General features: G+C 43.4%; 1 protein-coding gene across 1 annotated transcript in view; it reads right to left on the reverse strand.

The window, feature by feature from the left end:
• The window catches only part of kidins220a (kinase D-interacting substrate 220a), a 114,236-nt gene that overhangs the window by 3,673 nt on the left and 86,639 nt on the right, over window positions 1–23,924 (reverse strand). Inside the window, 7 exon segments of the mRNA XM_014210197.2 lie at window positions 1,862–2,077; window positions 2,973–3,071; window positions 8,790–8,927; window positions 13,233–13,355; window positions 13,871–13,954; window positions 13,957–14,096; window positions 15,564–15,742. Of these exon segments, the coding sequence (XP_014065672.2) occupies window positions 1,862–2,077; window positions 2,973–3,071; window positions 8,790–8,927; window positions 13,233–13,355; window positions 13,871–13,954; window positions 13,957–14,096; window positions 15,564–15,742 (979 nt within the window).

Consider the following 23,924-nt stretch of genomic DNA (forward strand, 5'->3'; position numbering starts at 1 on the left):
AAATAAAAAACTCTATCCCAGCTTTTTACCTTTGCTCCTTTACTATTTATTTTGATCCTGACAAACTCCCCAATCCCTAAAAGTGACAAGCATACACATAACATGATGCTGCCACCACAATACTTGAAAATAGAAAATGGATCAACAACATTACATTCACTCCACATTACCGGCCTGTTTGACAAAGTAAAAAGAAGGAAAGCTGTATTATAAGAATCTACTTCAAATCCTCCATTCTGTTTGCAACAATGCCGTTAAGTAATACTGCAAGACAACACAGCAAAGAAATTACGTTTTGGGCCTAAATTAAAAACTATAGGTTGGGGGTCAAATCCAATCCAACACATAGTGAAACCCTCTGTATTGTGGTGGCAGCATTATGTTATGGGTATGCTTGTCACCGGCAGGGACTGGTGAGTATGTCAGGATCAAAAGAAATATGAAAAAGAGCAAAGACCAGGTAAAAAGTTACAGGAAAACCTGCCATAGTCTTCTAAAACCTAAGCATCGGATAGAGTTTTACTTACACAATTACACACATTGTAATGCCAAAGACACACCAGAATGGCTTTCCAAGAAGTGTTGAGTGTTCCTAAGTGGTCCAGTCTTAGTCCTGACTTAAATTTGCTTGAAAATCAGAGAAAAGGTTTGAATATTTATTGCTCTACATCAATGGTTCCCAGTCAAAGTTACTGATACTGAGCAATTTTGACAAAGACAATGGATATACAGTATAACGTTAGCCATGGATATCTGCAAAAGTATTTATACTGCTCTCAACAATATTGCTTTTCAGAATTCAGCAGGCCATATCGACAAAGATCAGTGCAAAAAAGTTGTGACTTTTCTGCACAAGGTCAGTGTGAACTGGTGTGACTTGACAAAAAAACGGGCCAATCAAGCTGTAGCTAGCTACAAATCAAATGGAAAAAGACACACTGCCGTGAAGCGTTAATCCATGTATACTGGACACTTTCAAAGTCAGATTAGGATATAGGCCAAAGACTAGATAAAGTGGATTTTTACCTGTAGTCTTTCCTTAATGTAGGCTACTACATTCACCGCTTTTAGTCTTGAAATCTTTGGTTGTTTACTACACTACTCACTCTATTTACCACATGGCCTGACATGTGAATCCTTAAAGAGATGAGTGGGTCTAAGGCTTAAGAGGGTGTGAATGATGCTGAATGGGTGTAGACAAAGAGCTCTCCAGTACGTGTACCAAAACATTTTCTCAAAAGTGGGGTACAAGTTCATCAACTTTCAAAGCAGAACTACTTTCCCATTGCTCCTCAACTGCAGTGTATGATATACCATTTGAAGCTCTGAGTCTCTACTTTCATCTAATGCAAAAAAACACAATTTCAAATTTTGTTACATAAGACCGAATTGAGGTAGTTGGTCACATTTTTTATTTGAAAAATGTTCTATCATTTTACTTTGACTTTGAAAATGTGGAGTAGGCTGTGCCGATCTGTAGTAAAAAAAAATAATAATAATTGTATTGTTTAAAAAAATAAATAATTTCAAGACAGTAAAATACGAAGACTGTGCAAGGGGTGTTTAGACTTTTACTAGCAACTGTACTTGCATATTTGACTGCTTACATGTCTGCTTTAAGGGTATTTGGATAGCTTGGTATGTTTGTGTATTTCTGTGGGTATGTGAATGTTTTTATCTGTTCTCATGAGTAGAAGACAGGACCTGAGTCTATGTAAGTACTGCAGGTGCATATGAATGTGTGTTGCAGTGTGTTTGTGTATGTGAGTGTACCGTATTTATCAATGAGTGTCTGTGTGTATGAGTGTACGTGTGTGCGTGCATATGTGTATACGAGTGGGTGGGTGTGTATTCAACTCACCACGGGCCAGTGCTGAGTGGGTCTCGGGGGCTCCTCCAGACCCAGGCCTGCGTTACTCAGCTCCTCGAAGCTGAGGTTGAAGCTGTAGCTGCCCACCTCATGGGGAGCTCCCTGGTGCCTGGCCGTCTCCACGTTGACTACGCTGCCGCCCTGTTCGCTGGCCGCATGAGACTCATCCTGCAGGGCCTGGCTCTCCCCGTGACGCTGCTCCATCACCTGGGAGAGGGGACTGTTAGAGGGAAAAGCATACAGCCAGCCACAAGGTATACATAGACTTAACATAGGAAATATCTACAGCTGCAAAGCCAATATACAGTATAACCACTAGCTATGAAACCAACATACAACTTCTAACTCTATAGAACAACACACAACCAATGGGAATAGATCTACCAGCTCTTTACCTAACGTGTAGGCTACCATCAGCTGCTGTAGGAGGCCAATACATCACCATCATCTTAATACTTTAGAAACACAAAGTCAGTACTAGTATTTTAGTTCAATAGATGGTGAGTACATCTGATGTCAACTTTATAGGGCCTATATGCATACAGTAAGTGGTCCCGGTCTCCACATCAGATGGCATGGGAAGTGCTCAGAGAGAAAAATGCAATTTCTTGTAAAACCATGCAGCTATTCAGAGTCAGACCCCTCGACTGCATGGAGACTGGCTGACTGCAGCTCCCACTGACAATAACCTTCCTTCATCTAAATCTCAGCCATCTTGGACCAGATGGCTCGCTGGCTGGCCACGTTCTGGCAACACAACATTCGTTTGTGGAAGGAGGCACAAACGGACATCTGATCAACGCAAGCTACATGTGTTCCTGATTCCAGCCCCCCGAGCGAGCGGAGCAGACTGCAGACTTTCTCGTAATACGGATTATAAAATCCTCCGATGTCTCCAGAGAGGGCTCAAGATGTATTACAAGATGCCCTGATTTTTTAGAAGACAATAATAACAACACACAAATCCAGTGAATAAAAAATAAAACAATTATAATAATAACAATTGTTTTTTTTATTTTTTAAATCAGGAAATTGATATTAATGTACACATCAAATAAATAAAAGGAGGATGTAGAGTATTTAAAAGCGGAGGTGGTCTTACCATGCCTCTGAAGAGTTGCCAGTCGCCAAAGTTCATGTTCATCTCTTTCTTCAGCTCTTCCAGGTTGCATTGAGACAGCACCCGGCCATTCACATTGGCCTAACATGCAGAGAGAGGCAGAGACATGATCACAATTTATCAAATACATGCACATTGGGCCAGTTCGGACACAGATAAAACCTAATCCTGGACTAAAAAGCACTATCAATGGAGATTCTCCATCAAGCTTGCTTTTTATTCAAGGATTAATCTGTGTCCGGGAATCTGCCCCATACTGTATAAATTAGGGCGTAAGTGGGCATAAATTGAGTAAAGTAGGCCCATATGTACAGTTCCAGTCAAAAGTTTGGACACACCCAATCATTTAAGGGTTTTTCTTTATTTTTACTATTTTAGAATAATAGTGAAGACATCAAACATATGAAATAACACATATGGAATCATGAAGTAACCAAAACAGTGTTAAACAAATCAAAATAGATTTTATATTTGAGATCTTTCAAAGTTGCCACCCTTTGTCTTCATGACAGCTTTGCACACTCTTGGCATTCTCTCAACCAGCTTCATCTGGAATGCTTTTCCTACAGTCTTGAAGGAGTTCCCACATATGCTGAGCACTTGTTGGCTGGTTTTCCTTCACCCTGCAGTCCAACTCATTCCAAACCATCTCAATTGGGTTGAGGTTAGGTCATTGTGGAGGCCAGGTCATCTGATGCAGCACTCCATCACTCTCCATTTTGGTCAAATAGCCCTTACACAGCCTGGAGGTGTGTTTTGGGTTATTGTCCTGTTGAAAAACAAATGATAGTCCCACTAAACGCAAACCAGATGGGATGGTGTATCGCTGCAGAATGCTGTGACCATGTTGGTTAAGTGTGCCTTGAATTCTAAAGATATCCCGACAGTGTCACCAGCAAAGCACCCCCACACCATCACACCACCTCCTCCATGCTTCACGGTTGGAACCACACAGACGGAGATCATCCGTTCACCTATTCTGCGTCTCACAAAGACACGGCGGTTGGAACCAAAAACCTCAAATTTGGACTCATTACACCAAAGGACAGATTTCCACCGGTCTAACATCCATTGAGCATGTTTCTTTGCCCAAGCAAGTCTCTTCTTATTATTGTTGTCCTTTAGTAGTGGTTTCTTTGCAGCAATTCAACCATGAAGCCTGATTCATGCAGTCTCCTCTGAACAGTTGATGTTGAGATGTGTCTGTTACTTGAACTCTGTGAAGCATTTATTTGGGCTGCAATTTCTGAGGCTGGTAACGCTAATGAACTTATCCTCTGCAGCGGAGGTAACTGGGAGGTAACTGCGTACCCCCTCTAGCACCAGGGTCAGCGCACTCTCAAATGTTGTTTTTAACCATCATTGTAAGCCTACACACACACACACACACACACACACACACACACACACACACACACACACACACACACACACACACACACACACACACACACACACACACCTCTTTTTCAGTTTTCGCCTAAAATGACATACCCAAATCTAACTGCCTGTAGCTCAGGCCCTGAAGCAAGGATATGCATATTCTTGGTATCATTTGAAAGGAAACACTTAAGTTTATTGAAATGTGAAAGGAATGTAGGAGAATATAACACAATATATCTGGTAAAAGATAATACAAAGTAAAAAACCAACCGTTCTTTTGTATTTTCTTTGTACCATCATCTTTGAAATGCAAGAAAAAGGCCATAATGTATTATTCCAGCCCAGGTGCAGTTTAGATATTGGCCACTAGATGGCAGCAGTGTGCGCGCAAAGTTTTTATCTGATCCAATGAACCATTACATTTCGGGTAAAAAATTTGTATCAAGACTGCCCAAAGGCCGCCTAATTTGTTTAGTAATAACTTTTCATGTTCAAAACTGTGGACTCTCCTCAAACAATAGCATGGTATTATTTCACTGTAATAGCTACTGTAAATTGGACTGTGCAGTTAGATTAACAAGAATTTAAGCTTTCTGCCAATGTCAGATATGTATATGTCCTGGGAAATATTCTTGTTACTTACAACGTCATGCTAATCGCATTAGCCTATGTTAGCTGAACTGTCCCATAAGAATAAGTGTGAGTTTTTGTCACAACATGGCTCGTGGGAAGTGACAACGAGCTCTTATAGGACCAGGGCACAAATAATAATAATAATCAATCATTTTGCTCTTTATTTCGCCATCTTACAGAAGAAAAAAAAAAATTCCTCAAAAATGGTGAATAACTCACCACAGGTTAATGAGAAGGGTGTGCTTGAAAGGATGCACATATATCTGCAATGTTGGGTTGTATTGGAGAGAGTCTCAGTCTTAAATAGTTTTCCACACAATCCACTCTCACATAGGAACGTGGTTGAAAAGGGCATCAATGTCTTAACAGCGCGATTTGCCAAGGCAAGAAACTCTGAGCGCAGCCCTATCCAGAAATCTGGCAGTGGCTTCTGATTAAATTCAATTTTCACAGAACCGCTTGTTGCAATTTCGATGAGGCTCTCTTGTTCAGATATCGGTAAGTGGACTGGGGGCAGGGCATGAAAGGGATAATGAATCCAGTTGTTTGTGTCGTCCGTTTAGGGAAAGTACCTGCATAATTGCACACCCAGCTCACTCAGATGCTTTGCTATATCACATTTGACATTGTCCGTAAGCTTGAGTTCATTTGCACACAAAACAAATAATACAATGATGGAAAGACCTGTGTGTTGTCCTTGTTAATGCAGACAGAAAAGAGCTCCAACTTCTTAATCATAGCCTCAATTTTGTCCTGCACATTGAATATAGTTTCGGAGAATCCCTGTGATTCAGATCATTCAGGCGAGAAAAAACATCACCCAGATAGGCCAGTCGTGTGAGAAACTCATCATCATGGAAGCGGTCAGACAAGTAAAAATTATGGTCAGTAAAGAAAACTTTAAGCTCGTCTCTCAATTTAAAAAAAGGTTGCCCCTTGATAACCAGAGCACTTCTGTATGTTGTAAAAGTGTTACATGGTCGCTGCCCATATCATTGCATAATTCCGAAAATACATGAGAGTTCAGGGGCCTTGCTTTAACAAAGCTAACCATTTTCACTGTAGTGTCCAAATTCCCTTGGCAGCAAGAGCCTCTTGGTGGATGCTGCAGTGTGCCCAAATGGCGTCGGGAGCAACTGCTTACACATGCGTTACCACTCCACTACGTCTCCCTGTCATGGCTTTGCGCCATCAGTACAGATACCAACACATCTTGACCACCAAAGTCCATTTGATGTCACAAAGCTGTCCAGTACTTTAAAAATATCCTTTCATGTTGTCCTGGTTTCCAGAAGAGGATGTCTTCCTTAATTGACCCCCCATAAACGTAACGGACATATACCAGGAGCTGTGCCAGGCCCGCCACGTCTGTTGACTCATCCAGCTGTAACGCATAGAATTCACTGGCTTTTATGCAAAGCAGTAATTGTTTCAAAACATCTCCTCCCATGTCACTGATGCATCGTAAAACAGTGTTGTTTGATGAAGGCATTGTCTGTATAGTTTTTTGGGCAGCAGGAGGAATTAAGTCCTTCACAATAGTATGGGGCTTGCCTGTCCTAGCCACTTGGTAGCTCACCATATAAGATGCTTCTAGCCCCTTCTTAATGGTATCTGTTGCTTTTATACATGTCTTACTACTCGAAAGTCGTCTTTATTCTCGCTCCAAAAACTCCCATGGCTTATTTTTCAAATTGTCAGGTTTCGTTTCTAAATGTCTGCGCAAGAGTGAAGGTTTCCCGCGAGAGAGTAACGATTAATGTGATTGGATGTTAATTATTTGACTAGGCTACCTGATTTATTCACAACTGCGACCTGGCCAAGATAAAGCAAAGCAGCGCGACACAAACAACACAGAGTTACACATGGAATAAACAAACATACAGTCAACAACACAATAGAAAAATGTATATATACAGTGTGTGCAAATGAGGTAAGATAAGGGAGGTAAGGCAATAAATAGGCCATAGTGGTGAAATAATTAGAATTTAGCAATTAAACATTTGACATTGTGTTGTTATTTCGCTAAACACCAGATGGTATAATTTTATTTTTGGCAGTGAAACGGAGGCTACTCAGGCGAGAAGAAAACCTCACCCAAATGTATAGCCCCGTTGGAAAATGTACTGTTTGAAAATGTGAAGAAAAAAATGTGAATCACATTTTTATTTGGCGTACCCCCGTCGGCATTGCTACGCGTCACACAGTTTGGGAATACCTGGTGTAGAGGAATTGATATATAGCCTAGACATTAATGACATCCTGTCTAAATGGACTGGAAGCTCAATGCAGACAGCGACTTTGGCTGTTTTGTTGGGCCATATAAAGCCTACACAGATTATTATTAAAAGGCCAGGTGCAGTAAAAAAAATGTGATTGCCATGTGTTTTATATAAACACTATATATACACAAAAGTATGTGGATACCCCTTCAATTTTGTCGATACGGCTATTTCAGCCATATCCATTGCTGACAGGTGTGATGGAGCTTTGGCCTTCCTAGTGACATCATCCGACGGTAAATTAGCTAATAGACCAATAAGAAAGAAGTTCAAAACCTCTCTGCAAATAACAGCTAGCTTTCAGTTTTCCCCTCCCCACTCCGACCACTCCCAGACAGTCCTAGCAAAAAAATCTTGCTTGAGAAATTGCTCTTTGCTTAGAAGCTATTTTTGTTTCTTCTTGACCATTTTAATTGAAAACAAATCACAGTACAGTATGGAATTTTTAATCAGAAATGATTTGATATTGAGATAAAAACAGCTCCATTAGAACTTTAATACAGACAAAAATTAAACCCTTGGTTGTTGCTCAATATGCATACTACCATGCTCCACACTCTCATGCTGCAAGTTTGTTCTCTGAGGACTTGAGTACATACAAATGTACATTTGAAAAGCAATGTGCACTCCCATGCTACTGCATTAACTTTGAACAATACAAACTAAACAAGATAACTACATAAAGCAAACGTGAGCTTGTAACGTCATAATTATCAGCTAGCTATATGTGAATCTTATTAATCTAGCCAGCCAGCTAGTTTTACATGTAAAAGCGACCTAAAACTAATGTTGTTATGAACGATAGCTGGCCAACGTTAGCTAAAAATTCTTCATGGGTAGCTTGCGAACAACCAATTCTTCGTTAGCCAGCCTTTGGTGTATGCACACTACACAGTGGATATTCTAGGCAGTTAAACATGCCAAAATGAACACAGTATGTATTTATTAACGTATCAACATAAAATATTGTATTCAGGCAACATATGCGATGCGAGTGGGCAACATTTCATTCCAAAGTTGGAGTTGATTTTCTCTCACTTCAGCTCAAAACCAGATGGCATTCAAGAAATGTTGAGATGTATTTTATGTGGTTGCGTCATATTCCGTTCATATTTCAGTTGACACTTGCATCGATGCATGCTTTGAAAAGTACACATCTGAGAATTGGCCTCTGTTCTCTGTTTTGCATACTTTGATTTGGACTCATACCCCAACTGTTCCGTTCTACAATTTGCGTGCTCGGAGCACGGTAGTATGCATATTGAGAAACACCCCTTGTGTGAAATGGATACACTGACATGACTGATATTGAATCTTTTGAATCAACTTTATTGACAGAAGTGTTGTATAAGCAAACATAGGAGGCTGAGTGTGTGTATATGAGGGTTGTGTGTGTGTATATGAGGGTTGTGTGTGTGTATATGAGGGTTGTGTGTGTGTATATGAGGGATTGTGTGTGTGTATATGAGGGTTGTGTGTGTGTGTGTATAGCAGGCCTCACCTTCTTGATGGTGGCGGTGTACTGGGCCAGCATGCTAGGGTCCATGCCGTCGATGTGTTTGACGTGCTCACACACCGCGTCCGTGTTCAGAGAGCTGAGGAGTACCACAGGGGCGCCTGGTACCCCGGAGCCGGAACCCTGTCCCCCACACACACACACACACACACACACACACACACACACACACACACACACACACACACACACACACACACACACACACACACACACACACACACACACACACACACACACACAATTTGACTAAGTAGCGTAGCATGGATCATTTACAACCACTGCAAACTCATACGGTTAGCGCAACGCTTCAACCACCACAGCATAATGTTACAACAACCACAGCAAGGTTAATATGAACGAAGGTTAACACTGGAGTATCTATTCACTGCAACCAGGAACACTATTCCCTTTTTCACAGCATGGCACAAAGACAAAAGAGCAAGCAAAACCAAAATGCAATTATCTTTGTTAGTGCAGGCACCTGTGATGTAACAATAGAAGAGCATGGTAACTAAAGTGGCACCAGATGTGCAATATGGGCTCTGTTGGGGGTCTTTATGTTAAATCTGAACGCTGTAGATGGTAGTGCAGTGTTCAATGTACACACATGAGCCGTGTGTGTGTGTGTGTGTGTGTGTGTGTGTGTGTGTGTGTGTGTGTGCGCGTCTCCCCCTCATATAAGCTTGAAGAGTGGCCAATATCCTCGCCCCCCTAATGATCTCGAACCAGAGACTCCCAGCTAGCCTGACATGCCACCCACTAGCAGTGAAACAAAACACAACAACCCTCCTCCTCCTCCTCCCTCCCCCCCCACTCTCTCTTTCTCTCTATTAATACCACTAGGACATGGTCTCAGACTGAGCAACAACAAAACAACAGCTTTGTCGACATGAGCGAGAAGGCGGCGAGGCTTAGAAGATGTCTGTGCTTGCTCTCTCGCTGCGAGTGCTCGTTAGAGAAAATAAGCTGTAGACGTCTTAACAGAGCCGAGCAGAACGGGGGGGGGTCGCTCTGTGAAAGGAGGCAGAGGGTGAAGGTCAGTTAGGGAGGTTAGCTACTGTACACAGACAGTGCTGAAGGAGTGTAGCGTACTGCTGTATCAGCTGCACTATGCACTAATAGTGTGTGTGTGTGTGTGTGTAGCTATAGCGATAGCAGTCAAGACTTGCTGTAACACAACATTCTGCATCTCTGCTATACAAAGGAACAAGTATCAAAGGAACATAGACAACTTTACCTGTTGAGTTTTATAGACATTTCTTGTTTCAGTTTGATTAGCATGCCCCTGCAGCCTTTTTTCATTAAAAGCACCAGAGAGAGCAATTATCTTGTAGACTGTAGAGCTCCTCAATAATGATGGCCCATACGATTTCTGCTTCTTAGGTGTAGAAATTAGACTACTTGACAGGCATTTTGAAACATGCTCCTAAAATTGAGTCTCGCAAACATGGCAACAAAAACTTTCTGGTGAATTTTGTTGAACTCAACTAGAAGTAGGATTCATTATACGTTGGATGACCTAGAAGAGGCCTACGTTCTAGAAATATTGTACATTCAACTAAAACTACATTCAACGACCTAAAACGACCGTATCTAGAAGAAAATATATTATCTGTGGAGGTGGGCTACATGGAAGGTGGGCGGAGGTTCTCGTCTAGGTTTATAATGCATGACGGGCGGAGGGAAAAGCATGACGTGTTATATTAGCTGGTGGAGGTGAGGTAGAAAGGTGGCGAGAAAGTTAGAGACAGTGAAATCCAAAGAGATGAGTGTACCTGCTTGGGTCTGAAAGGCTGTGACAAAAACTGCTTTGGGGAGAGAAAGCGAGGGATAGAGACAGGCAGACAGGACCAGGATATTAGGCCACATGCTGAAGTCATCAAAGAACGCAAGAGAACAGGAGACACATTCACGTCAGACTAGAAAACAAGACATTTATCTTGAAACACAGCAGGCAAAGGCACTTTTATAACATTCCAGCAAAGACAAACTGAGAAGCCATTAAGTTTCAAATTATTACAGTAGGAAACAAAAAAAAGATATACATATTTTTAGAAACAGAGGACATTCAGAAGATGATCTTTGCAGAGAGGACGAACAGCACAGAGCGTGATGTTTGGAGAGAAAGTGAAGCGGAAAGGAGAGAAAGAGTGCTTTTTTCTCGCCTAACACAGAAAAGCAGAAGTTTCCATTCTGAGGAAGCCTTAAAACCTGGTCCTCCACCCAGACGTTGTATGTGTGACTGTGCACACTGCGTCAGTGTGTTACGCTGTGCCATTACGTACATGCATGTGAGTGTGTGTGTATGCACACAAGTGTGTGTAACTGTGTGTGTGTGTGAGCTCCCTGTGTGCGATAAGGCTGTAATTACAGTGGTGCGGGGCGTGGGCAGCAGAGGGATGGGAAGAGGAAACAGAGGCCTGTGAGGGAGGAAGCGTCTCTGTGAGAAGATAAGCCCTTGTGCTCATTGAGTTGCTGCTTCCGCCCTGCTAGCCTCTGATGCTAATCCCTCCTCATCCAGCCCTATGGGGATATAACCAGTACACTATTCATCTGCTGGGGCTAGGCAATTACACTGGGCTGCCCACTGCACACACATACAGACAGTGCTATATACACAGACCAATAGAGAGCGGGGAGGAGAGAGTATTAGAGGGATAGAGAGAGGGTGGGATACAGAGGGTGATGGGAATCGAAAGCGATGGAGAGGGATCAGTAAGGACAGTAGGCATATAGGCCTTTTCCTGTTGGACTTCCATAGTGAACAGAGCAAGTCAGTCAGACACATTGTACTTACCAAAAGGAAACCTAAGCTGAGACATTGGCTATTGTTAAATGTGTATATCCATTACTAACTGCCATGTCATTAGCCTTTAGTTACTTCAACCTTCCTGTGCACTAGTTCTATATGAATGTGCTCCCTACATGCAGATACTGTATAGAATGGTAGCAGTTGCACTCGCACAGTGGTTAGTTCACTCCTGGACAATGAGACTCATATTCAAACAGGACTGAGCTATTACAATTCGCTCCGGTGCCGGCCACAAACAGGGGAGCCACCGGTGCAATTATTCAACATGAGACATGACATTGTCACTGACATACCCCGTCTGCTTTCCAAACCATGTTAGTGTATCTGGCCGATGGAAAAGGTTAGCTGTGTGCGCGCGCCAGTGCATGGAAAGCATTTTGGTGTGTGTTTGTGTGTGGCGAGTTGTGACAGTCAAGACGGAAGGACACAGATGCTCCAGCTAATGCCAACACTCCACACCAGCCTGTTGTGTTACCATAGGGAGATCACTGGTAGAGGGGGTGGGGAGGCCCTCTCTGGCATCCTCAGCGATTACATCCGGACATGGGCACAGAACGGGGCACGGGGTGGGTAAGGCGGCACTGGATATAAGAATAACTGAAACTAGCATGGGATGTAAATAAAATACATGACAACACAATCCTTGGAGAGTGAAAAGACGTTGGGAGGAATGAAAAGGGGGATGACATAATGGGATGGGAAAAGTGACATAATGGGAAAAGGGGGATGACATCCATTATGTCATGCGAGATGACATAATGGACCTGAAGGCAGATGGAGAGATCTACTGTGACCCACTGCTTCTGCTATCAGGGTGTAAATCACAGATGGCCTGGTACATTGTTTGCTGTCTGCATTCAGGTTACACTGTTTCAGTTTCAATGACAGAATATTCTGAACAAAAAAACGGACGAATGTAACTAAGGCTTGGAATGTCAATACAATCAAACTAGCAAGGCAAGGATCACAAGTCAGTCATAATGTGGCTAATAGGCTAGTGCACCTATTTATGTAGAAAGGTAAAAACACAGAGCCTAACGTTAGGTAGATAGTTAGCATATCTCTTGCATTCGCAAATTCACTCTGGCTATCTACTCCGATTTCAGAGCACTCTCGCCTGAATGTGCCAGAGTGCAGAATAACTGATGAATTTACGAAGGTGCAACACCTGCTGAATATGACCAGTATCAGTAAACGTAGGCAAAAAAAGTAACAGTTAGTCAATAATACTCTAGGTAACATGTAAACAGCCTAACCAGCTCTGCTACGGCGAGTAAAATGGTCAGAGTGAGGTGTTCTCATTTGTGTCTGGAAGTAACTAGCTAGTAAACTAGCCAACCTTAGCCAATTAGCTTGGGTGCTTGGTTGGGACAAGCATGCATTGGCAGGCAAGCTGCAGAAGGATGAGGAAGCAAAAATTCCCTATTGTTTATAAGAGCAATTTTGACGGCCTACTAGCTGAAAAGGTTTGAGAGGGTTAATCTAATGTTCCTTCGTTAGATTTTAGCAGTCTCGCTTTAGGTGGTCTCGAACAGAACACTGCACTATACTATAGTGGACTACTGCTAGCTACTAGTGCTAGGTGTACTACTGACAGGCACCTCTGTACTTACAAGTCCATTGGGGTCCCTGGGGTAGCCTGCTTTAATGGCGGGGCGTGACTGGGTCGGGGCAGGGTGAGGATGGGAGCTGTATTGATGCCGGGTTAGGTGATACTCATGATGGGGGAAATAAGGCTATATGGAAGGATGAAGAAGGAGAATGGTTAAAGCGCACAACATGAGGATTGTATGAGGGATCATTCATACACATATATCTGAGGTAACCCTAGAACTGTGAAGGATCAATTTTTTTAGAGAGGAGGTCTGCACTGTAACATTTAAAAATGAGGTGAATTGAGTAAATGGACCTGTATTGTGAGGTGCATTGAGGTAGCTGTGCAGTTACATTAACAAAACAGAGGTAAGTAACCATCATTTAACAAAGCATGGATTGCTGTCATACCTTTGTCCATAGACTGCTTACAGGGTAAGAAACATTTTATTTTGGGTGCGCTATCCCTTTAAGTCGTGTGTCTACAAAGGAAAACGGAGGTAGATTCAACTGCACTGTGATTCTATTCATACTAAGGTGTACTGAAGTACGTTGAACAAAACTTTGGTACTCTACCGTATACTAAATGAATGTGTTCTGAGCTAGGTTCAGGTGCAGTCAGTTGCCTGTCTGCTGCTGTGTTGTGTTGACGTCTCACCCGGGTGTAGAAGGGGTGCTGCGGGGCGGGCATGCTGTAGTAACTGCTGTGGGGCTGGGGGGGCACTAGCCCTGGGGGGGCAGGGAGCCGGAGAAGGAGCCCGTGGGGGAGCAGGCGGCCGAGTGCTGGCCGAAGGCAGAGGAGGCGCGGGCTGGGACGTCCTGCAGGGGCAGCGTGGGATAGGTCACTCCTCCAATGTGCATCTGCTCCCTGGCAGCACGAACATCTACAGGGAGAGAGGGAGAAGGGAGGGGGGGAAGGAGGGAGCGACAAGTGAGGGGGAAAGTTGGTAACAGGACTAGATAAGGAGAGAGATAGAGAGAGGGAGGGAGTGGGTGGAGAGACAGAAAGACATTATGAAGAGAGAGAGGGAGAGGAGGAAGGGAGGGTAGAGCGGGGGAGCGAAAAGGAGACATTTCATCTCTGATGCTGATGTAGATCCCGTCTTGGCTCCGACTATAAAGAGACTTTAGATCCACCCACTCAGAAACAGATTCAACCAAACATATTTGATCGTTCTTAGCGGGTTCACATAGAGAGGTTCTGTGGAGAGAATGCAAATCAAATGCCACGTACATGGATAAACTTTCATGATGTGATTGAGTGCACTTGAGGGAGCAGGGTGGAAAATAACACATTGTTAAAGTTATTGGCTTTACTGAAAATAGACAACATTAATTCAAACTCTCACTTTTGCCAAGAAAACTGTATTTTGTCTGCAGATAAATTGCATTTTAACTGTCTTATAATACAAAAAAAACGAAACAATAAAACAGAGTGGGATAAGTGGCCAGGTAAGAAACGGGCACCAAAATGTCTCGGTCATAAGAGTGCATGTTGTTGAATGATGGGTTGAGTAGAGACTCAACCCTGCAGTAAGGGAGCACAATGGAGGCCTTGTGAGTGAGTGAGTCAGCCTGGTAAGTGAGTGAGTGAGTGGGTATCACTGACCACCGTGCCCACTGGCTGGCTGCAGGACACTGGAAACAGGACTGGATGACTGGCCAGGGAGGGACAGAGGCATTGGTCACCTTCCAAAGCTCGCTCGCACACGCACACATACAGTCTCCTTTATTAGTGACATTAGGCCTTTGAGTTGGATAGCTGACCGACTGTTGTCTTTGGCTGCATTTAAATGTGTTTGGTTGCAGATCAATGAGTAAGTAACAATTTAGCTAATTACACAAATATATTGACAGAACACTTACAGTGCCTTCAGGAAGTATTCATACACCTTGACATATTCCTAATTTTGTTGTGTTACAGCCTGAATTCAAAATGGATTACATCAATTTTTTTTATCTCACCCATCTCCACCCCATAATGACAAACTGAAACCATGTTTTTATAGACATTTTTGCAAATTTATTGAAAATGAAATAGAAATATCCTATTTACATAAGTATTAATAAGTCAAGGGGTATGAATACTTTCTGAAGGCACTGTACATTCATTTCAATTAATGGCATGTTTACAAAGAGAGTCTCAGAGTAGAAATGATAACATGGGATCAGTTTTTCCTTTTAGATCATAATGAATAGGAGTATATGGACAGGTAGGGACTGATCCTAGATCAGCACTCCTACTCTGAGATGTTTTGTGAATATGGGCCTAGGTCTTTGAGCTGAGTGATGTTGACAAACTGAGTGGAATGACCATTAGAATAGTGATGCTTGTGTGTAAATATACAGACCTGCGATGATCTCCCGGAGTTTGGGGTCCAGGTTGACGGTGCAGGGGAGGAACATCTCCACGTCGCGTGCCGTGAGGACGGGCGTCCTAGAGGACAGGAACACCTCGAAGCTCCGGATGTCCCCGTCGATCTCCAGCAGGGGCTCTATGTCTTTGGTGGTGGGGATGTTTTTGGAGATTCTAGAGGAGAGGAAGCGAGAGTGAAAGAAGAAATAGGAGGAAGGACTGTTAAACATGCTAAAGATGACACACTGAGATATTTCGTCTATCTCTAGTAGAGGCCCTGCAACGCTGATCGCTGCTCTTGCTGTTCCGGCATCATGAAAAGCGAGAGAAGTCCATTTAGTTTGGTGACTCATAGCTCCAGTTTGTTATCTGGGTCTGACAGCAGAGGAAACATGAGGAGATGACTATCAGAGGTTTGCTGCTCAGACTCATTTAGAAGCTGGTGTTCAAATGGGAGTGTTCTGCAAACGAGGATGTTCGATCTTTGTTTGTAGCCTCGAAATAAATGCACACTGAGTGTACAAAACATTACATGGATTTGACATAGACTGACCAGGTGAATCCACTTCAAATCAGTGTAGATGAAGGGGAGGAGACAGGAGACTCTGCTCCATCTCCGCTAGACAATTGTGACATAGGTTGTGTATGTGTGCCATTCAGAGGGTGAATGGGCAAAACAAAAGATTGAAGTGCCTTTGAATAGGGTATGATCAATCAATTTTCCTCTCGACATCTCTGTTTGTCTGTGTCTGTGTCTGTGTGTGTGTGTGTGTGTGTGTGTGTGTGTGTGTCTCTCTCTTAAGCTGTGGGAAAGCACAAGCTGGGTTTGGAGGGTATTTCCCATTGTTTCGCCCCAAAAATGGATCAGGCAGAGGTTGGTCTTTCTGCAGTTGGATTAGCCGCTTACCACACCATTGTGCTAAGCTAACTGAAGGCAGGCTGGTTTGGGCCCAGCCTTGCGGCTGCTGTTTGCTAATCACATTACTAAGGGCTGAATCTGCTCAATTTGCAGAGGAAAAATCTTGACACAATTGAAGCTCAGATACCTTAATGCCCAGCTGAGCTAGATCTGCTGGGTAAACAGACCGGGGTTAAGACCTCGTTGTTGTTGTTGTACACAGGCAGGAACACACACACACACACACACACACACACACACACACACACACACACACACACACACACACACACACACACACACACACACACACACACACACACAACCAGATGTACAGTAAGCTAAATGCTGTAACAGAATCAGTGCCCTCTGCACCTACTGACATGCAATCCACAAGCACGTGACTCAGTGACCTCAGTACGGAGACGAGTAATGATTTGCTCTAGCTAGTGTTCTGGTTAGCTGTGCTACTCCACAATTGACCCGGTAGAACCCAAAAGGGTTCTTCAAAGGGTTCTCCCATGGGGGAGCCTAAGAACCTTTTTAGGTTCTAGATGGAACCTTTTTTCTAAGAGTGTAAGCAGTGCACATACCTGTCGTTATGTGAAATAAGTAAGGAATAACCAATGAACATCCCCCAATATGACTCCACATTGATACCTGGGAAATAACTTAAAGGGGTAGGTAGTATATACACGTTACCACATGTAACATATGGATTTGCATTAGTAGGCTATACGCATCAAAAGTCCCAATGCAAAGTTACACCTCACTTTTCTATTTTTCAAGTTATTACCTAAAACTGATTTCTGAAGTCATGCCGGAAATAACAAGCCAGCTTATTCCCTGTAATGTAAACTCCAACAGACAAAAAATAAAAAAATGTATAACTTAAAATTAAACCAAATTGATTGCACATGACTACTGGTTTCAATGCAATTTTCTGCTAACTTACAAGCCAACTAGCCTGCTAACTTTAGTCCTACTAGCCTGCTAACATTAAGTTAGAATGTAAATACATGCTAGTGTGGCTAATAGCTAACGTTAGCCAGCTGGATCTAGCTAGGTAGCACCGGTACTCCATATGATGATGAGAAATAGTGCATTGTGGGTAATTCCTTAGATATCCAGGAATAAGTTAATAAATATATAAAAACGCTAAAACACAACTATGTTTGTAGTTATAGGTAACCAGATAACAGATCGGTATCCAGGCTGTATCACATCCGGCCGTGATTGGGAGTCCCATAGGGTGGCGCACAATTGGCTCAGCATCGTCCGTGTTTGACCGGGGTAGTCCGTCATTGTAAATAAGAATTTGTTCTTAACTGACTTGCCTAGTTAAATAAAAGGTTAAAAATGTAACATAAAAAAAATAAAAATAAATCGCAACTACAACTAAGTCTTTGACCATACTGTGTTGTTACTTTGGTGAGTAAAAACTCATGCTTCCTATCCTTTTTAAGGCATCAGCCCAAAACTTTTTTGTAGTTTGCCATAGTAGTGGAGTGCTGACACATAGGGTAGCGTCTGAGTCTAGCCCAAGAGGAAGTGCAGGCAGGGTGTGAAGCAGGTGGGTGAGAAAGAAGAGGAGAGCAGAACAGCTGTGCTCCGCTGGACAATGCCCCTCACTGTGCTCCATCACAACCATCTAACCAAAGGGTCAGTGCGGGCTGAAGGGAGGGACAGATGGCCATGCTAATAGTCAACTGACCTCTCACATGAGGGCCATTAGATGGTTGCCCTGTCTGTCTGTCTGTCTGTCTGTCTGTCTGTCTGTCTGTCTGTCTGTCTGTCTGTCTGTCTGTCTGTCTGTCTGTCTGTCTGTCTGTCTGTCTGTCTGTCTGTCTGTCTGTCTGTCTGTCTGTCTGTCTGTCATGAAGTACACATACACAAAACAAACACAACCTCTCAAATGCACAAAACACACTGTCCACTACCAAAAACACCCAATCACACCTGGGAAGGTCAGTGACGATGGGGATTTCCATGGATAGTTAGATTCATGGTAGTGAGGGAATGTGATTTTGATTCCATTTCCCACGCGCTGTATCAACCCGCGCTGAGAGCCTTGTGCTGTTCCAGCAGTCCAGCTGGGCTCTGTTTATTTGTGTGCACAAAGACGCAGACCAACAGGAGCCAGTGAGACACACACACTAGTGCGGCACGGAGGGGACTTCCTCCAGCTCTTGCAGTGTCTACACAGAGCACACACTCCCCTACTGCCTCTAAGGAATCTTAAGTGAAGCTTTGTCTTTCCTAAGAAAACATAGATCTATTCCACATAGTTTACGAAGACAATGCCAAAGAATTGCTAATGAATGCGGTCATGCAAACATATTCTGAACCATTACCCTCGGACGTCACTGTACGTTTTATTTTCACATTTTTGGGATTGACAAATTATTTTAAGTATTAACTCCCTATAACACACATATTTCCAATGTATTTCATTATAACCTGTATCTGAACTAGTCAAATCTTCAGTCTCAATCACCGGTGTATGGGGAGTAGAGTCGAGCATACTTCTACAGAGATGCCCAGAGCTACATGTATGAGTACTTACAGGAGCCTTTTATTGACTCTGACCCATGGTGGTACCCAGCATACACACTGTTAACAGCATCTTCCAAACATGGACTAAGTAAAGGTACCCATCACTGTTGCACAAAGACCCCATTCCTAGCATTCACACCACGCTGTCCAACCCGAACTGTCTGCTGGCAGCTACCAGTCAGCCGCAAAGGACTGAGTCATCCAAACGTCATCCCTCTTAATACTAGTGCCCTTGTTCTGATAATAGCACAGGTCAGGAGAATCACACATAATTGGCATGGGTTTATTATCTGGTGTAACACCATCCAACACGTTTGACCATCTACTGTACTGTGGCACATGGAGCGCTGTTTTAAGTGCCTCCGAACGTGCCAATAGGACACATCAAGAGAAAGATTTTGAGTAAATCGAGGAAGAATGGTTGGCCATGACGTCAAGTAATTGACGTTAATTGCTTCTGACACTGGTGGAGGGAGACAGGAGGGGCTTTGTTCGATTGCTATCAGTCCATCTTTCGTGAGACTGACAAGCTGGAGGATTGCGCTGTGGTGAGATCGGAAGCCGACACGTTACTTTTAAAAGGCTGAAGACAGAAATAAAGCATGTCAGGAATCCTGCAGCCGGTTTCACACAATAGCCCCATTGATGGGGTCTTGCATTACAAGCACAGGCTCTTATATACTGTCTGTTGCAGTGCCTAGCGCTTGGGAGGTTTCTGGGCTCTTCCAAATGCTAATCAATCCAAAAACTGGCTCGACAAGCCTTTCTTCTCCTCCAACACTCCCACATACTGCAGCTGACTGGAAAGAGCAGAATTCTCCCTCTATTCCTCCCCGCTCTCCTACCTCTGCAGGCGCTGAATGTGTCACTTGACAATACTTACAGCCACCCTCTGTGTGTGGACGATGTGCAGATGCCCCACAATGAGGCTCTGAGCATTTCCATAAAGGGGCCAGGAGAGAAGCGAAATGCCAACACACATTTGTTTTCAGAGGGCCATAAAGAGAATCAATGTTTGGCGGTGAAAAGAACAACAGTGGTCCGTCACAATGGCGAGCCCGGGCCTTGGCGCGTTCCTCAGGCCGACGGGCAGGTGGGCGAACTCGAAGAGGCTCTCTAACCAACGGATGGATTGGCTGGCGCGTGGCCTCACAGCGTCAACACTCCAGAGAGGGAGGATTATTGCGCTAGAGGAGTCTGCCAATCCCTCGTCTACCTGAAAACGAGAGCAAATGATGTTTTCACTTTAGACGCCGACATGTTTTCATTTACTTAAACTGTCGTGTTTCTTTGGCCGAATTGGGTTGCATCTTCTCTCCGCTATGCCAGCGGACATTAAAGCACAACTTTGCTTTTCGTATACATCCGTGGCAAAGTTTAAGCCTGTAATTGCCATTCCTATGTCTTAAGCCAGGCCTTTGTATCTAAAACGGACCGCAGAGAAATGCAGCGTAATGGGAAACATACCACTCTGATAAAAAAACGCTGCAGCCTTAGAATGGCCTCTCAGAAATGGGGTTGGGATTCAGAGTTTCTCCGAAATGATTAAACTCATCTGTACACAAACCCACCCGTTCCAGACCCCAAAAACCTTAGCTGAACCCTTCATTCAAGGGAGCTAAACTCAATTCCTAACAAACCCTGTACAGGATATTAGAAAACTAGGCCCAGTTTGATGATTTATGTGAAAGGGAGCGTTTTGAACTCCAGTCCACTGCCGAGTGTGGCTAAAATGGTAATAGAATGAGGCATTCCTGACATGAATTGAGCAGAGCAGTCAGTCAATGTGGGTGTTTGATGTGTGTCAGGGTTGAGACAGTATATGAGAAGTCAAACAAGTGATTCATGTAATCCTTCCAGGTAAATAAAGTTTGTTATTTTCTGGCAAAAACATGAAAACAGCCCCGACCAGTAATCCTTTACTTAGCTTTATTGAGGAGGAGATACCTCAGACACAGGATGACCTGGTGAAGAGACAGACAGAGTAATAAACAGAGGGAGAGAAAAAGAGACAGTTCTATTTGGAGAAGACCACAGATTAATTTCTGCAACTCGCCTCTATTCGCCTTCCTGGCTGGGAAAAGGAGAAAGAGGAGTGGCCAGCTAAGAGCAGGATTCTTAAGAAAGTTCTTAAGAAAGTTCTTTGGAACAGAGAGCTTCCAAGTGTTTAAGAACTTGTCATTCAAGAACTCGGTACCAGATAAATCTGATAAATCCTTAAGCTATACAGTAGCTTCATAACTATGCTCAGAATAAGAAGCCGCTTTTAAGCGGCGATGGGAAAAGACACCCAATTTTTTTTTCATTGCTCGGATCAAGCGATTTCCAGAAAATAGTTCCCAGAAGAGTTGCCATTTTCACACACAGGCTTTGCTCGCCACACACTTCCATTATCTCTAGTGACCATCCTTTCCTCTATGCTGGCTTGACCCTATTTGACCTTTGTGGCCCTGGGTGGCACATCAAAGCTAGAGAGGGTTCAGTGTGCCCTAGGCTCTGGACTGGTGACGAGCAACACTGTCCACTTTAAAGGTCACCGATGACCCCTCGCAGCCCAGCGCTGCTATTTATAATACCCCTGCCACCTTCTCCCACATACGGCACAATAGAGAGGGAGGGAGAACACTGATATGTCCACAGGCACATCCAGAAAGACAGAAGCCAGCATAAAAATGCTCACTCACCCACACAAATGCTTATGGGCTCACCACACTAGCATAAAAAGTGTAGTGTAGTCAAAGTCTAGTCACAGGTAAAACCAAGCACAAAATCTGAGCAGTCTATTGCCTTATATTCTGATTATTGAGTTTAGTCTTTGATAGTCTATCCTTGATTTACATCATTTTAGATCACATGGATGTTATCCCTGCTTCAATCTGAAAACAGTCTGGTTTTCCTGTTTCAAAGTGTTTAATCCTTCAAATTCAACTTCAGCTTATGAAATAATGAAAGGGCTCTAAGTGGATTTGCTAAGAAGGAATGCTATGTAACAGACTGCTTTTCCATCACATGGCTATTATCTACCAGCGTATGTGGTAGTGGTAGTGGTAGGGAAAACTCTGTGTTGAGGACACACCTCAACACAGAGGTTGGGCCCGTGGACATCGGCCACAGTTCCGTACTAAGTTGCATTTTTTGAATTTTGTTCCATAGACTACGTGGCCATTTTGTTTGCTCTGCGGGAGCCTGGCGAAGCTCGTCTAACTCCTGCTGATTCATCTCTTAGTCACGACGATCCAACACCTGAGGGATGTATGTAACTAACACACCCACCCAGGCCCTGGTGCTTCTCCCATCTTCACACACACACACACAACAGATGGGTGGGTATTGCTGGACCACTGGATAAACATGTCCATATGAGAGGCGAAGGCAGAATGAAGCATCACCACCTGGACTGCCCGACACTCTCAGGCCACCTGAGAGAAAACTACCAGGTGGACACTGGACACAGCAATAACCAGGGCGTAGGCCATTAAAGTAGTCACCGCTCATACACTCACAACTTTTCTGTTCAGCACTGGTAGACAAACTCTGGGATTCACTTTCGAGTCATGAAATATAGCCAGCATTCCCTGTAGTCGCCGGATACTATGGTGCTATGTCAACGTGCCAACAATCCTGGTTTATGAGGACACCTGACATTGACAAGAGGTATTCACATCAGCCACAATTGTAGTCCTGTAGACCTCATAATAGTCCTGTATAGAGGTCCCTTCACCCTCTCCGCTCCATCTCCGCTATCTGGAGGGCATACGGTTTGTCACAGACACTGTGTGGACTCAATAAAGAGCTCCCTATCAGAGATAGACCACACTCTATTGGGAAATAGATGGCTTTCCAGCAGCTTTATAATTTATAGTGCTTTAGGGCCTCTTGGAAAATAACGAAGGCACTATTGAATTACAAGTTTACTCCTTCCACCAAAAATGCCTCCTGCAGGATTTAGCTCAGGGACAATGGGCTCCCTCTGAGGGAAAGGCGACAGGGAGAAAAACATCTTTCTACTGTTAGCAGTGCAATTGAGATTTTACAGACAAGTCGTGGACGTGATGGAAATACGGCATTAACAATGGCGTATGGAGGGAGAGAAGCAAAGGGACTTCATTCAAAGGCAGTAAAGTTCAAAAGTGTTCCAGGAAAAAAAAGCTAATCTCCTTTTGTGGCCAAGTATTTAGAAGCTTATTAGGATTTTACATAAAGAGAATCGCACACATGCGCTTTTATCTCAACACGTAATTGCGACAAAATTACAATAATTGTCCCAATTAAAGTAATCCAGAATGAACAGTATGTCATCTTGATGTTTCAGTACTTGGGAGAAGAGGCTTCCTAATTAGCCTAAATTGCCTTGCACATATTCATTTCAAGTGTCATTAGTTAGAAGTTTTGAAGCGCTCAGAGAATCGCTTGAAAGCCTGGATCCAGGCACGTCTCTGAGAGGTCAATTGTTCACTGGATGAACGCAGTAGCGGAGGATTGTGACAGCGGCAGATTGAGCGAGAGCAGAGTGGCAGAGAATGGAAGAGAGCATCAGAGTTAAATCCCTTCCTGTTAAAGACAGCCAGGACCCAGGGACAGCATAGTGGTGGAGACTGAGGCCTCTGACCAAGCAATAACCCCTGGAAGTTTAAGAAACATTGTTTATGTACTGGGATGTTGTAATCTAAATTCACTGAATGAGTAAAACCAATTTTCCTATGTGAAATATACTGAATAAAAATGTAAACACAACATGTAAATTGTTGGTCCCGTATTTCATGAGCTGAAATAAAATATCCCAGAAATGCTCCATACGTGCAAAAAGCTTATTTCTCTCAAAATGTGTGCACAAATTTGGTTACATCCCTGCTAGTGAGCATTTCTCCTTTGCTGAGATAATCCATCCACCTCAGGTGTGAT

The sequence above is a fragment of the Salmo salar genome, chromosome ssa09 (assembly GCF_905237065.1).
Source record: "Salmo salar chromosome ssa09, Ssal_v3.1, whole genome shotgun sequence".
Classification (NCBI taxonomy): domain Eukaryota; kingdom Metazoa; phylum Chordata; class Actinopteri; order Salmoniformes; family Salmonidae; genus Salmo; species Salmo salar.